This window comes from Monodelphis domestica, chromosome 3 (genome assembly GCF_027887165.1).
Source record: "Monodelphis domestica isolate mMonDom1 chromosome 3, mMonDom1.pri, whole genome shotgun sequence".
Classification (NCBI taxonomy): Eukaryota; Metazoa; Chordata; class Mammalia; order Didelphimorphia; family Didelphidae; genus Monodelphis; species Monodelphis domestica.
This window is the reverse complement of record NC_077229.1, coordinates 124,405,035-124,418,718: the sequence shown is the minus strand read 5'-3', so window position 1 is coordinate 124,418,718 and position 13,684 is coordinate 124,405,035. Positions and strand designations below refer to the sequence as shown.

General features: G+C 30.8%; 1 protein-coding gene across 37 annotated transcripts in view; it reads left to right on the top strand.

Annotated features, from left to right (window-relative positions):
- PHF20L1 (PHD finger protein 20 like 1) overlaps positions 1-13,684 on the top strand; it is a 108,800-nt gene that overhangs the window by 43,279 nt on the left and 51,837 nt on the right. For 21 of the 37 annotated variants that reach the window (XM_007488355.3, XM_056823053.1, XM_056823062.1 and 18 more), the window contains 4 exons: positions 4,461-4,546; positions 8,106-8,358; positions 10,786-10,971; positions 11,178-11,381. In XM_007488355.3, coding sequence (XP_007488417.2) covers positions 4,461-4,546; positions 8,106-8,358; positions 10,786-10,971; positions 11,178-11,381 — 729 coding nt within the window. The remainder of the gene's footprint in view (positions 1-4,460; positions 4,547-8,105; positions 8,359-10,785; positions 10,972-11,177; positions 11,382-13,684) is intronic. The other 16 variants (XM_056823069.1, XM_056823064.1, XM_056823068.1 and 13 more) reach the window with 2 other exon arrangements.

The following is a 13,684-nucleotide window of genomic DNA, read 5'->3' as shown; positions in this document are numbered from 1 at the left end:
CACTTGGCCAGACTCCTTTCTTTACTCAGAAGATTGATTTCTTTTCCTGTTCTCATGTAGATGCATATATTCATATCCTCATGTTACAACCATTCTGTGTATAAAAGAAACAAATACTTAAAGTTCATGGCCTTGATTGAATCACTTATATATGAGCTTATACTCATCTAAGTTTTATTTATAATTGAAGGGAAATAGTGAAAAATGCAACAAACATTGCAATACTGTTTTTTGTCTTTGAATATGGTATATTTGAATTGTACCATGTCCATTGTTTCACTGGGAATATGTATATATTCATAGCTAGTCTGCTCTGAATTATTTCTCTGAATCATTTCCTATTTATACATCTTTGAAACCAGAAGCATACAAGTGGATCATTCTCAGAGCAATATTAATTTTCACAAACTTACTCCTTTCCATAAGTTGTACACTTTTTGTTTCAAGCTCCCTTCTTTCCATCAAAGGTTCTTAAGCTTTTTTTGTATTATAGACCCTTTTGACAGTGGTGACACTTATGTACTCTTTTCTAGAATAATGGTTTTTAATGAATAAAATGAAGTACATAGATTGGAAAAGTAAACAATTATATGAAAAACAGTTGCCAAAGTATTTTACAAAATGAATTTGTGTTCCCCAAGTTAAAAACCTGCTTTATAGGGCTTAGGACATAGTATTAGGTGAATTGAGGAAGCAAAAGTTTAAAAAATAGTTCCATATTTTAATTCAACTAATAGGCATGAACCTGTAAATAACTACTTTTTTTTATACTCTTTTGACATTCTTTACTGTTCAATATAGATCACAACCTTATAAGTCATAGTACTTGCTTTAAGGATAGTTTTTGAAGGTTAATCATAGAGTTCACTTAAAGACATAAAAATTCTGTGGTCCATTCTCTAGGGTCAAGTAATTCATAAATTGTATTTTTATTGATTAAAATAGAACATAATTAAATATTAATATTTAATGTATTTTAAGAAATAATAGATAAATATAAATATAAAATAATAAAAATAAAACTTAATAATTTTGAAAATAAATTAGATTAAAATTTAAAAAGAAAACAAAATAAAATACAAATTGAATAGCCAAGGAAATAAGAAAAGACAGCAACGATTGTCATGTACCTTCTTCAGACCAATTGTTTAAGACTATGTTTGGTAAAGTAGCTCAATATTGTATATGTTTTTAAATACTCAAAGTTTAGAATTGCCAGCTCTTTGTTGTTAACTTATGACAAATGAGACTTATCTAACAAATTTACTTAAAGAACATATAATCATCAATTTAGAAGTGTAAGAGACCTTAAAAAACCATCTAGTTGAACTCTGCATTTTGCAAAAGAAACTTCCCTACATGACACAGGGAACAAGCAACAGAACTAGATCTTGAAAACAGGCACTTGACCAGAAATCTACCAACACCATGTTGAAAAATTCTCTCCATTCCCCTAAAAAGGTGAAAAGGCTTAGAATTGTAGAAGATTTTAAGTACTTTGAAATCTCTGGATAAAAAATGATGGTGTAATTTGAAAATTATTTCATTTCACCCCTCTCTTAACTTTTAGTGTTTATAGATATAGGTGGAAGTTAGAAATACTTTAGCTTGGAAAATTTGTAGATTGGGATGGGAATGAGAGAAGCAGGATTTATATTTACATACATATGTATATATATATACAGTACTTTTATGTATACCCGTGTATATATTTATATTTATTTATATGTATATATATACACACATACATATCTTTTACCAATATAGGGTCATAGATTTAGAGCTGGAAAAGGATAGAGGCCACTGAATCCAATCCTCTCATTTTACAGATAAGTAAACAGACACAAAGCAGACAAATATAGCAACACAAATAACACATATGTAATCAGGGTCACATGTATGTATATTATATGTGTGTGTGTATATATATATATATATATTTAGCTGAGAAATAAATTTCAGAAAATTATTAGTGCTAGCCTATAATTGCCTCTATACTCTACCTTCTTGGAGGAACAAACATTGACAGTAATTTAGTTAATAATAATGATAATACTCATTCCAAAATTAATTTATTTCTTCTCAATACTTATAAACTTGTTTTTCAAGAGAACATACTATGGTTACTGAAATAATTTTTTAAGAAAAAAGACTTAATTTAGACAAGAGCCACAGATAGACCTTGAACTACTTTTCAATGCAAAAGTAGTAACTCTTTTTTCTTCAAATACTCATTTGTTTTCTAATTCTTCTTTTGTCATCCAGTTTATGTGAACTTATTATGGGATATGTAGTGTCATTCACTCTAAAAATGAAATTGTTGAGGTATGGGGGTTTCTGGCCACAGTTAACTTCAGAAACCAAAGGTTGATAACGTCTGATTTTTCTTTGTATTATGTGGTTTTAATTTTCCTTCATAGGTCATTAAATGAAATCACTCTTTTAAGTGTCTACAGTATCTGAATGATGTAACTTCACATTGAATCATAGAAATTATTTAGATTTCCATTGAAAACTGTTGCAGTACTTATTGGTTTTATTTTGGAATTTTTTTCAGATTTACTTACATGGTATAAATATTTATGTTTAATTTTCAATTATTTATTGATTTTCAGCAATACCAAATAATGAAATAAAAGTGATTTTTAATGATGTTAGTATGACATACTAGAGATATCAAAAATATAACATTAGGATTGGATTTGAGATGAAAAATGTTTATTTCTCATTGTGATTGGTTTTTAAACTTAATTGCTAAACATAAAAAATTAAGTAGGTTATTTAAAGCACAATCTTAGGCATAATAAAATTAAATAGATTTTTCTATAGAATATTTTCAGTATTAAATGAAAAGCATGGTGGGTCAAATAATATTTCATTTCAGAGTTATTGCTGTGTTTAAGAGTTCTGTTTTCTTGAGCCTTCTAAGTTTGTTGTACCTGCAAGTTGCTAGAATTCATCTAGATATTGCTATCTTTAGCATTTTTTAGTGCCATTCAGATCAGACTAAAGCTTGATACTATTTGATTTTTCTGAGAGCTGATACTTGAAATGTAACTTTGATAGCATAGTCATTGGGAATAAAAGTGACCTTTATATAAAAGAGCCAAAATGTTTTATTATCTAATTCAGGTTTTGTGTTTCTGGTGTATCTTTATAGCATATTGTGGATATTTCTGGCTATTTAGTTCTGAAGAATGATGGCAAGTGATTGTTGCATAGCTGGGGTTATTTTTCTGTTTTTACAATGGTTTCCTTTGTACTTCTTAGAAGGGGTTATAATTTTGAAACTATAACCCAAACTTCTTATGATTTTTACAGATGCAGTATGGTTTTAGCCAATACTTGGGATATTCTTTAATGGCACTAGACAAAACAAAAAGTGTCTGCCTCAAAAAAAGACTGTGAACCATATTTTCAGTTAGCAATTAAAGAAAGGTTTTTAACGTTTAGTAAAACTTCAAGGTCTTCTTTTAGATGGCATAATTTGGATCCAGACATGAAAACTGGCAGCATGCATAGGGTGAAAAGTATAGTAGCCTTATATAGTTTTTATCATTTGATTTAGAAATGAGAATGAGTTGTAGATGTTAACTGCCATTTACAAGTTAGTAAAGATCAAAGGCTTCTGGAAAGGATATAGAGAATTGGTGTGATGTTAGTGTTAAAGTACTAGACTTGGAATCTGGAAGCCTTGACCCTTACCATCTGTGTGACCCTGGGCAAGTTACTCAGCTACTCTTCCTCAGTTTACTTAAATTTAAAATGAGAGAGTTGGATTCATGTTGGAAGGCATATAATATATGTGGGAAGGTAGAATTATATTAGGAAATACATACAAAGGGAGGTTAGGAAAAGAGCTATGCCTAGATAAAGTAAATTGGAGAATCAAGACCAGTTTTCAGCCAAACAAAAAGGCTGCTAACTTTATATGCATATTTCAATGGATTCTCCACCCCCTCATTAAGTTAATAATGCAGCTATAGGTGATCTCCAAAACCCCATAGCATTTCTTAGTTATGTGATTGAGTTTGATCCTATTGCTGTCAGTTCTCCATTTTGTTTTGTTTTTATACAGCTTGTGATGCGATTACAAAACCAGAAATTTGGAGGGGGGGAGGAATTCTTCATTGTTTCTGGACATTTAGAAATTTTTCTTAAAAGAACATTTTTTCTTATGTGTAGGAAGTTTGTTCAAAAAATTAAAAGGAGAAAGAAACTGAAGCAAATAGCATTTAATTCTTTCTACATTGTTTCTTCTGACCAACTGTCAAAGGTCTCTGGTGGTGATAATTAAGTCTTTCAGGTTGTTCCCTCTTCAAAGCAGTCAAAATCTACTTCTTCATACCTGGCACAAAGTGTGGGAAAAGGAAAAGACAGTTTTTGTACTTTAAAATAAATTAAATTGGGTGAAAGTTAACATTTTTCTAATAAGCCATTTCTGTGCAATTTTTCTTAAGGTCTGTTGGCATCCAAAGCTGTTGGGGTGGATGGTGCTGAAAAAAAAGAAGACTGCTGCAGTGAAACGGCTCCAATGCTGGAGCAGGTATGAAATGGTAGCCTTTGATTTTTTGCCAGGTTCCCACTGGAGTGAGACATGGAGATAATAGTGTCCACGTAATTGAAATTGCCCTTTTGTTCAGAAACAGGAATAGGAAACATTGTTTGAAGACTTTTTTTCTCTGCCTTACCCAGGTTATGAAAGTAAACTCCATAAGTAATTTTTCAATTTTCCATTAGACTGACTTTAAAAATCACTGTCTCCAAAGAATTGAAGGCCCAGGAGTCAGGCATCCCAGGGTATATATAACTTTATAGCTGGAACCATACTTCTCACCGGCTTAGAAAAGGACCCTTACACAAATACTTTTAATTTGTGAATTAAAACAGGGTTGTGGACAACTAATAAAACTTCTTTTGTAAGAAGTTTCTTTTCTATTGTAAGAATTGATGTTAGACTGTGTATGTTTTATGAACTGTTCAATGAGCCATACAATTTTGCTAGGATGTATATTTTAGTAAATACAGAAGAAAGTTAAGATAGTATTAAGGTTTTGACTTAACTCTGCCCCATTGATAATTTTAAAATTAAAGTTGCTAGATTTTGCCTTGGTTTCCTTCAAACTCCCACAATTCCTGTACATAATGAACTGTGCATGCTTTTACCTACTCTTAAGGGCTTAATTTCCTAGGCACAGTATGATTACCAGGACACAGTAATAGCCATAACTCTGAATTTCCTTGGTTCTGCTGTTTTAAAATCTGAGCCTTAATGTAATTTTAATATAGCTTATTTGTATTCATTTAGTTTTCTTTATTAGTAACTTAATAAGGAAAATTTTAAAAGGAGTAGCAATTTCCCTTATTAGATACACACTTTAAAAGACAACCCAACTTTAATTGACATCCTATTGGGTTTTTCAGGGTTTTTAAACATAATTTGATGAGGTTGCATTGTTTTGGTGCCTCCGTTGATACCGTATTGAATCAGTGCTCTTTCAAACTGATTGTTATTTTATGGTCTCTTCCTAATTTTCTATATCTACCACAACGGTCAATTCTTTGCCGTTCTGATGTCAATATATCAACCAAATTTTGTGTGATATTTTTACTGTGTTATGATATTTAACATCCCAGATTTTAAATTACTGTGTATTTTTTATCACTGTTTATACTATTCTCAGTATGCAATAAATCAGGGACATGGTTAGTAAAACATTTCTGGAGGATTCATTACAATGTCAATCTTTTATTATGCAGAACCCTATTGAGGTGAATGTGATTGTATAGATTACCTACACTGTTTTATGTTTAAGATAATAGTGCTGAAAGCAATGCACATTCCTTAGATGAGCTACATGAAGTGGCTTTTAGACTAACTCGGCTGTTTACATTTTTATTGTTTACAAAGTAATCTGGGAGGCCTTGCAAGTTTTGTAAAAAAGGATGCTCACTTAATTTAACAAAAATATAAGTTAGATTAGTTTCTTTAAAAGCATCTAAAAGAAGTAGTCAAGCTGTTTTCCCCCTTTCCTTATCCAGACTTATTTAAATGGGAAAATGTTTCATAGCTAAGCTTATAACTTTTATCCCAAGTGCCACCCCTAGTGGAAATTAAAATAGCCGAGTTATAAAATCCTTAAATATGAATTTTTTTATCAAAATAGCTGATAAGCCTAAAGTAATTAGGCATTATCAGCTACTTCTCTTGTATAAGTGGCTAAGGTGTAATGAAGAGTTCTTCAAATTATGTGAATCAAGATGCAGTAGAGATTCATAGGCCAACAGCTGAAAAATAGTGTTTTAATGAATTCTATTTTATTTATATTAATTTTTTTACAATCCATTGTCTTGATCCCAAATTATTAGTTACAGATATTATAATTTATTTAACTGTACTAGGGATATGTTATGTTATATTTACTTTTGAACAAAATCTGCATTAGATGAATAATAATTCAGTAAGGTTTTATAATGTTAATTTGTCCTTGTTAGAGCTTAAGCACCTTATCAAAATATTAATTTAAGTTTTTAAATCTTGTTTTAAATAACTTTGTAACTTGAGAGTACTGGATGCTGTAGTAATGTCTTTCACATATGTGAAGATGAACAATAAAATTGTTTATTTACAAGCTATGGCTCTAATTAATTTTCTGACAATGCCTTCTATAATCAGCATAGGGATTCTTTCCAATTTATGAACTATTCATTTAAATGACTAGCTTGCACTTATAATTCACATCTATAATGAGCTGATTCAATGATAAAATTGGTGACAACTGAGTGGGACACTTTACAACGGACCTTTAATGTGTTATATCCAGCATGCCATTAGAACACTCAAAGATGCCCCTTTTAATACATAGAGTACTTGCCTTCATATATTTACACTGAAACTTGGAGCTCTTGTGTTTCACTAGAAAAGGAAAATTATTCTATCCTCAAATCGTGACCTTCCAAAGTTCCGAGGTCTGCAGACCTGATTGATGATCATCCCTTACAACTAGTCATGGGAGTGAGAGACCGATTGGGAAGAAGCTGTGGTTCATAATCCTAATAGTTGGGCTGTTACAGAAGCCTGTGCTGGTAAAAAAAAAAAAGTAAATAAATGCATAGCACTATGAATATAAATCACAATAGAAATATAGGTACATCAGACGTCTAAAAATAGTAATTCCATTCTAATACAATAGAGTCCACCCAGATCCTATGGCGTCTATACTATTTCAACATGGATGCAGATTATCCAGCATGGAGGACATTTTGCAGACAAAAAATAATTAAATACTATCTCTGAAAAATCAGAAAGCATTTGTTTTTATTTACCACAAACATAAAATAGAGTGAAGGGGAAAACAGTGTTCTACAAAATGTGATGTATTTTATTTTCAGATAAGAAATTTTAAACTTACATTTTATATCCTTTTTTGTGTGTTTGGTTTTTTTTGTCTTTTTTTTTAAGTCTATTAACTCTACATTGCTGGTAGCTCTGATTTCATAATGCCTTTTGCTTGTGAAATTGGCTTCCAACACTAAAATGGGTTAAAGATAGTGTGCTCAGTCTATTAATTTGGTCATCGTTTTCTGTGTTGAGATCTTTCCTTAAAGGGAACCTGTCAGACACTTTAGACACCAAAATTCATCCTAGATTAAATAATTTTTGCAATGATACTTCCTCTAATTAAAAATCAAAATTCACTGCTTTTGCAATGAAACAAAAATAAATTCTACTATTTAATCATATTCTCAAGAGCATTAGTAGTTACACTTATACAAGTGAATAGAAAAATTTTACCAAATTTAAAAGAAAAAATCTCATCAAACTATAGGGTAACATTTTAAAGTTTCTAAGGTACTATACAAAGTAGTAATTTGATGGGAAAAAATATAGATCCAGAATTGACAGTGTCCCTTTAAAGACGGCCTTTTCAACTTAAAAAAAAAATGTGGGGTTCTTTTTGGTTTTTCATTTGTACTAGAGAGATGTTATGTGTTGCTTAACAATGTTTTTTTGGATACTAAAGTTGCTTAACAATCAAAGTAGAAAACAAGAACAACAGTGAAGAAAACGAAATAAAAATATCAATTTTTTATTATTTATTCAGGAGATTTCACCTAAACCTCAAAGTCAGAAAAAAAATGAAGCTGACATTAGCAGTTCTGCCAACACTCAGAAACCTGCACTGTTATCCTCAACTTTGTCTTCAGGGAAGGCTCGCAGCAAGAAATGCAAACATGAATCTGGAGATTCTTCTGGGTGTATAAAACCCCCTAAATCGCCACTTTCCCCAGAGTTAATACAAGTCGAGGATTTGACGATTGTATCTCAGCTTCCTTCTTCAGTGATTAATAAAACTAGTGAGCACAGATTTTTTAAAAAATAGTTACTTATCCTATAAGCAACATAATTTTGATTGTAGTTTTTAATATTGCTTTTTATGAGGTTGCTCTTAAAAAATCAGTCTTAAGGGGAATGATAGAGAAGTTTAAAATTTATTTTAGATGTAAAACTGCTTATGTTTCTGACTTATTTATGGTACAGAGACTATTGTGTTGGTTGAGAAATCATGTCATTCAGTGACACAAATTTCATTCTAATTTGAATCTCCACAGCTAATAATGTAAACACTCTGAAATGCCTGATTCATTTAAATGAGAGACAGAGACAGAGACAGACTCATCAATGAAGTTTATGGTGAATCTTTTTTTATATTTTATCCAGAAATTTTACCTTGGATGTATTAATGTACAACAGCCTCTTCCCCACCAAAAGACAGAGATAGACAGATACACACACACACACACACATATACATGTGCACACACATACCTCCTTTAGTTCACCTATGCCCTCCAAAATAAAAAGAAAAAAGCATCAAAAACTCTATGCTATTTTTTCTGTATTCATGAACTTCCACTTACCTCACTGGTAGAAAAAAGGAAGGAGCCTCCTGAATAGAATTGAAAAAGCATCTTAGTGGGCTATTTCTAATCCTTTAATGAGTTAGAACAGGATTTTTAAAGAGTACCTTAGGGTGGTAGTGTCAAAAATGGATCCGTTTGGGCCATAGAAAACCACAGATTAACATTATGTTTTATATTTATTTTGTTAAACCTTTCTCAGTTATATTTTAATCTTGTTGGGGCTGTGCTCTGGAGTTTTGCAGGCCACATGTGGTTTGACACCTCTGCTTTACAGCATAGTCAAAAGCAGTTGTGCCCCTAATGGATTTCATGTGTTTTCTTAAAAATTATAAGATCCACATATTTTCTAGGCAAAATAATTATAATGCTACCTGAACAACACTATGAAAAATATTTTTGACTTTTGCTCACAGACTGATTAGTAATCATAATTACTAAATGAAAATGACATGTCTCTTTTGAATACCCCATGTCTTACATATCTCATAATTGTAAAATTTAGGTTTTAAGAGGTCTACTGTTTTAAACAGATGTTTATCTTTTCTTCCATTCACAGTTGCCATCTAGTTTTATAAAGGGGTATTTAAAAACTTAATATGTGATTTAAAAAAAAAAGACACATTGGGTCAGTGACTTTTTTTTTTGGAGGGTGAATGGGTAGAAAGAGAGGGGGGGGGATGAGAATGGGCCACGAATTCAACTGTTTTCTACATATTCTTCATTTTGTGACATTTCTCATAAAAACAATATCACCAGTATCCACTACAATGTCACATAACATTGGTAAGTATTTTTCTTTTGAGGATTATTCATATCTTGGACTTCTAACTACATAATATTGTAGTAATTTAATTTTATATCTGCATTTTGATTTATAAATTGATTACCATGATGCACTATGCGTTGTACAATGCCTTGCATATAGTAGGTACCTAATAAATAATGTTTTTTAAATTTGAATTTGTGGTGGGGCATTGTTGGAGTGTGAGAGAGTACTTTTAAAGCAACCATAGCTCCAACATTTTAAACATCTTTTACACCTTCCTTATAACCCACACTATTAATATTATAAGTTTATATGATCCTATCTTTTCTAAATAGACAAACCTGTTTATACACCCAAAAGAGCCAGTGTAAGATAAAGGGAATAAAGAAATTTTTATTAAAATTGTATTATTCTTGAATAGGAAAGTTGCAGAGATTACCAAATCACATTTGCAAAACATATGAAAGCTGGTATATATTTATATACCTTGTACCTTGAATAGATGCTTAATCAATTGTACTTTGTTATTTTTAAATAAATCATACCCCAAATGGTCACAAAAATTAATGTAAAAAGTGAAAGTATAGATAACTAAAGGAAAGCACACAGTATTTTAGTATCTTATAATTACTTTTCTTAACCAGAAATGATAAATAATATTCCTTTTGTCATATTGCATATTTTTAAAAAAAATCTAATAAAAAGGAACTGTTCTCCCCAAAGTGAGGAATACAGATATTCACTCAGGTAACTCCTGTTACTGAGTTAACTATATTAATCTTCTTTGTGAATAAAGAAGATACACTCAAGTCAGTGTATTCATATTACTCAAAATAGACAACCCCCCAATGGTTTAAACTCTTGATAATACTACATTTTAGAAATGAGTACTTGATACTTTACTTTTTGCCAATGAAGGTTCAAATTTTACCCTTTAATAATTCTCATTTTGAGGGTTCCAATTCCCATGGCTTTTGGAACATCAGATAAAATTTGAGCATACTTTTCAAGCATATCCCTTCTTTAGTCACTAAAATAATATAAGATGAGCCTGGCATATCTCTGCTTCATGAACATTGAAAGATCTTTTTTTAGGTCCATCACAACCTGTGAATCCCCCTAGACCTTCCAAACATAGTGAGCGGAGAAGAAGATCACAACGTTTAGCCACTTTGCCGTTGCCTGATGATTCTGTAGAAAAGGTTTCTTCTCCCTCTCCAATCACTGATGGAAAAGTGTTCTCCATCAGTTCTCAAAATCAAGAGCCATCAGTACCTGAGGGTAATGTATTCTAATTTAATATAGAACGCAGAAAACAAAGAAAAAAATCTGAATCATAAAGAGTTGAAAACTAAGACATTTCTGCTTTTTTCTACTGACATCTTTTGGACTCAAACACTTACTTGTGTAACACTTTAATCCAAATTGATATTCATTGGATTGGTTTTTCTCTATTAATATTTTATTACATTCTTTCTTTTATGTAGTACCTGATGTTGCTCATGTGTCACTTGAGAAGCTTGGACCCTCTCTCCCTCTTGACTTAAGCCGTAGTTCGGAGGTTACAGCACCCGTAACCACAGAATCCTCTTTTAATGAGTACCCCAGTACAGAAAAGGAAGATATACAGATGATTTCATATCATTCTTCCAAAGCAGTAACTGATGGAAGAGTAGCTTCAACAGTGTCAGGTAAAAAGATTCAGTTTATAAATAGTTAGGTTTATAGCTATAGGGTATAGAAAACTGCATTATCAGTTTAGAATTGTTGACTTTAAAATACTAATAGGTTTGTATTTGTGGAATAACATATGGGATCTCTCCCACTTCCCCTCTCCCCCTTCAATTTTCTGGGGTCTTTCTGGATTTTCATTTATCCTTCAAGTAATTTCCACGTGGCCAGTTTCCAAATGCCATAACTTCTGCCCATAGTAAACCATATTGGAAGATGTAGCAACTATGAATTTAAAAATAAGTCATCAATGCAGCTTCCATTATTGTTTTTCTTGTTGTCAGAAGAATGATGCGTTTTATTACATAATTTTTAACAATTTTGAGACAAGTAAACATTTGATTTAAAATATTTTTATCTGTGTTCCTTATTTCAGGGGCAAATGCAAGTCATTTATCCCCCCTCCCCAAAATCAGTTCATTTTATAAAACAATTCATTATGTAGTTATATTTATGTAAAACTTAAAAGTTATTTTTTGAGGGGAGATAGGGTCCCTCTGTCTCTTAAAAATTGTTTTTTGTAAGGCTTCTTTACTGTCTAAACTTGACATTCCTGAGCATGAGCCTTACTTTCTATAACAATCTATTTCATGTCTGCTTTGTGTTCCTATTAAATAAAGCTAATCCTTGTTTGTAAAGGAGTTGAAACTTTAGATGGAAGATGTAAATCAATTATTGAGAATTTCAAATTTAAGTAAATCAATGAGGGCTAAACTCAAGTTTAAGTGAAATATCAATAATTCAAATCATGCTGCCCATTGAGGCTTCTCTTCCTTTCCTTTTATCCCAGGATGATTAGGTTTTTTTTTTTAACAAAAATATTTTGAAGTTTATTCCATAATAAAGATTAGATAATTGGTCTCTAAATCAGTCATAAATTAGAAAAGTATTTTTTAAATTTATTTTAAATCAGGAGAATTAATATTTTAATTTTTAGGAATTTAAATCATGAAAAGCATTTTTTAGTATAGGTGAGCTTTTAAGAAGAATTGGTTCAAGTGTACATAATATGGATTTAGAATGATCAGCTATATTTTTTAAAACATTTTTTACCTTTATCAAGGTCATGAAAATTTAAATCTTAAATGTAGTTGTCTTAATAATTTGGGGATATAAAATCAATCAAAGATTATTCTTTTTGGTTTATCATATAATAATAATACTTAGTCTAATTTAAAATCATGAGTTATTTTAAAAGTTTTTTATATTTTTAAAGTCTTATCAGATATTATTCACTATTTCTTTATATATTAGTATTAACCATGGTTTGAAATTTTGTGGAACTCTTATTACTCAAAGTAATTTCATCTGCTAAATTTCATAAATCAATTAAATCAGGTTAAAGTAGTGTAATGCCAATAAAGGATTAGTTTGAAATTGGATAGCCAATTTCTGACTTTTTTCAGTCAATTCAATAACAAATTAAAAGGTAGTTTCTTGGTTTTTAGACATGAGTATTTGAGGGAACTTTAACAAAATAAATTCTCTAAAATTATTCACTCTATTATCTGTCTTAGAGAAAGCATATATCTGAATTTTTCCTTTATCTATTGGCTATAAAAACTGAAAAGAAATATCATAAAGTCATTTCCTGATAATCATTTTTAATTATAATAGACATTGAGGGCAATTAGGTAGCTCCATAGACTAAGAACCAGTCTTAGAGACAGGAAGTCCTACATTTAAAACTGACCTCAGATGTTTCCTAACTGAGCGACTCTGGGCAAGTCACTTAACCCCCATTTCCCAGTCTTTACAACTCTTCTGTCTTAGAAGGTAAGGTTTAAAGAAAAAAAAAATAGACATTATAAAGGACATCTTATCTAATTCCCTCAATATCTCTTTTGTTAATTTGAAATCAGTTTTAACATACTGTTAACCTTAAATTTACTTAAATTTCACTTTAATCTGTAAAAGTTGAAGTTAATTATACATTAAATTACCATTGCATCTTTTCTTATGTGGTATTAAATAATACTCTGTTCCTTCCCTACTTAAAAAATGTTGGGAAGTTTCTTAAATTCATAAAATATATTAAAATTTTGAAGACTTCCTACTTGGAAGGAGTGTGGTATAGATATAGTACTGGCTTCAAGCCATAAGACCTATGTTCAGATCCCATCCAGATATATTCTACCTAGTCATTTAACTTCCCTCAGCTTTAATTTTCTAATATGTAAAATGGCACAGTTGAACTAAATGGGCTCTGATGTCTCTCCTAGGATTACATTTTTAATTTACTAGCATTTACTATTCTAAATGC